This window comes from Lindgomyces ingoldianus (genome assembly GCF_010093535.1).
Source record: "Lindgomyces ingoldianus strain ATCC 200398 unplaced genomic scaffold BDR25scaffold_68, whole genome shotgun sequence".
Classification (NCBI taxonomy): domain Eukaryota; kingdom Fungi; phylum Ascomycota; class Dothideomycetes; order Pleosporales; family Lindgomycetaceae; genus Lindgomyces; species Lindgomyces ingoldianus.
The window spans coordinates 59,936-62,416 of record NW_022985229.1 but is presented as its reverse complement, the minus strand read 5'-3'; the positions used below and the strand labels follow the sequence as shown (position 1 = coordinate 62,416).

The following is a 2,481-nucleotide window of genomic DNA, read 5'->3' as shown; positions in this document are numbered from 1 at the left end:
AGCTTCTATAGAAGGGATACTAGCCTGCGCTTAAAGCTGTTAGAGATAAAGCTATTAAAACTTTTATTACTCTACTTAAGTAGCTTTCTTACTACTTATCCTTACTATTTAGTTAAGCAACTGCTGCTAGCTTATCTACTTTACTAGCTTCTTAAATAATAGCTTATTTAATAATAATAAGCCTAGCCTTTTTTTTTGTCCTTCTGCGTGTAAGAGTTTACCTAAAGCTTATTACTTTCTTACTGTAGCGCCCTAATAATCTTATAACTAGGTACTATAACAGAAGACTCTTCTATAACTATAGACCTTCTCTATGCCTTAAAGTTAACTAGTTTAATAGCATAGTAAGATTAGTCTAGGTAGATATAGCACCACTTCTTATAGTTATTGCAAAGCTCTGTCTAGCACTCCCACGTACACGCAATTGCTAAGTGGTAGTCTATTGCCTTAGATATCTTCTCTACTTACTCTGCTGCCCTAGCTTTATGTAGCAGCTGCTAGGTACAACAGCTGCTTAGTATTATTAGTGTAGTATCTAGATCTAACAATAGCTTATTAGCTAATTACCTGCGCAGAAATGCCCTTTATAAAGCCTTAACTTTAACATAGAGCTTTACTTTAAAATCTACCCTATTAATCCTCTTAGTAAAGCGCTTAACATAGTAATTAACTGCTTTAAGTAGGTAAGCGCCTTTTATAAAACTAAAGTTAGCTAAAGTAATGTGCTGCTAGGTAGATTTAGAGTGCTTAGCTTAATAGCTTACTAAGCAACTAAGCTAGGTAACCTTCTACCTGTTAATTATAAAAGATGCATTAGTAAGCACTAAGTCTACTTTGTCCTTTATAAACAACATAGAGAAGACTAGCTGCTAGTAGTTATTGCTGTTGTTAACTACCTAGTTCCTATTTACGCGCAGAATATACTTTATATCTATCTTATAGTTAGGCTCTTTAGGAGGTGGGGACAATTGCTGCTAAGGTAATAGTTAACACTCTAGCTCTACTACTAATAGTAGTAATAATAGTATCTTAATAGCAGCTGTTAAAGCAGCGGCGCGCTGCTTATCTATAAAGGTAACCTTCCTCCTTATCTGCTTATTTAATCTACTGGCTTTTTAACCTCTAGAAGGTGCTTTAGAGGCTGCTGCAGCGAGGGCTCTAGCTAACAGTTAACAGGTAGCACTAGTACTTAAACGCGTGGCTGCTCTAGCTATAGCTTTTTAGCTAGAAATTGTTTGCTAAGGGCTATTTTAAACTTTTAAAATTTAGCTTTATTATTTCCTAATTAGGAAGTACGCACAGCTTTAAGATCTAACTAAAATAACAGATATTTAGGCATAGATGGGGGCAAATTGTCGCTTTGTCAAAGTTCTCATAGATTTGGTGAGGCGGAAAAGACGCGACGCGAATGCCAAGACATTGCACGGATTAACGCACACAATAGATTTTTGAATACGATAGATCAACCGCGCTGTCGCTGGGCTGGGGCATTAATTCACTAGATAACCGCCCAAACTGACTCATCAGCTCCGAGCGCCAGTACGCCTCTTTCCCTGGCCCGCATTGTCTTACCTCGCATAGTTCTACTCAGTCCGGTCCTGGAGATTGATTGAGGCGAGGCTCTCTCACTGTGTGTGGCACAGAGTTGTCTTGGCCCCTTCCGAAAAGACGCTTGATCCTTTCTCTTGCTATATCTGCTACCATCCGTTCTTCTTCTGTTTCACTCACTCGCCCGGAACTCATTCTGATTTCACATCATAATTTCACGAAACCTTTTTGATAGAGCTATTTGCGCGATGTATAAAACCGACAACTCTGCTAATGTATCTAAATTAACATTCTCAGCTCTTTCAAGAGACCTCAAGCTTGAGATTTTCGATTTTGTTCGATCCAAATTTGACCAAGGCAATGCGCGTCGGGTCAGCCGGGTAATGGAGCCTCCGTGGTGGAATGTCTGTTGCACTTTGACATGCTGACCATTTTTGTTAGGAATGGAACCATCTCATGAGGCCCAGAATGTGGAGAGACTTCACGACGACTTTCCAAGGCACATTTGCAGAAGACTTTCAGAAGCTATCAGAAGAACGACAAGCTTGCTTCCAAGATATTCGTACACTAGCCGCGGGTGGGAACCACGTCAGACCCGATTACGATGCCCTATTCTCAAGCTTTATGCACCTATTGCGCGACGACCAATTGCTTGAGTTGGATAGCGCCAAAGAAACCCCCCTTGACTCAAAGCAGCTTCTAAGTCTGCTACGTCACCAGTCGAATCTTCGAACCTTTCGAGCGCGACTGGATTTTTCCGACATGGACATGCACGACGCAGGGCCTTGGATGGCTGAGCAGACTCCCTTGTTCAGTTCAGCACTAAGGTCGTTAAAGTCCCTCCGGATCTATATTGGAGAACAATCTGTCGCACGTGTCTCACGCGATATCATACCCATGTACTGCACTATTCACTCATTAGGCATAGCTCCT

General features: G+C 41.0%; 1 protein-coding gene across 1 annotated transcript; it reads left to right on the top strand.

Annotated features, from left to right (window-relative positions):
* Positions 1 to 1,796: 1,796 nt before the first annotated feature.
* Positions 1,797 to 2,470, top strand: BDR25DRAFT_397418 (uncharacterized protein; the record flags this gene model as incomplete). The annotated part of the gene is made up of 3 exons (XM_033698505.1): positions 1,797 to 1,952; positions 1,990 to 2,357; positions 2,386 to 2,470. The coding sequence occupies 3 exons, from the start codon at positions 1,797 to 1,799 to the stop codon at positions 2,468 to 2,470; spliced, it is 609 nt and encodes a 202-aa protein (XP_033539734.1).
* Positions 2,471 to 2,481: the final 11 nt, after the last annotated feature.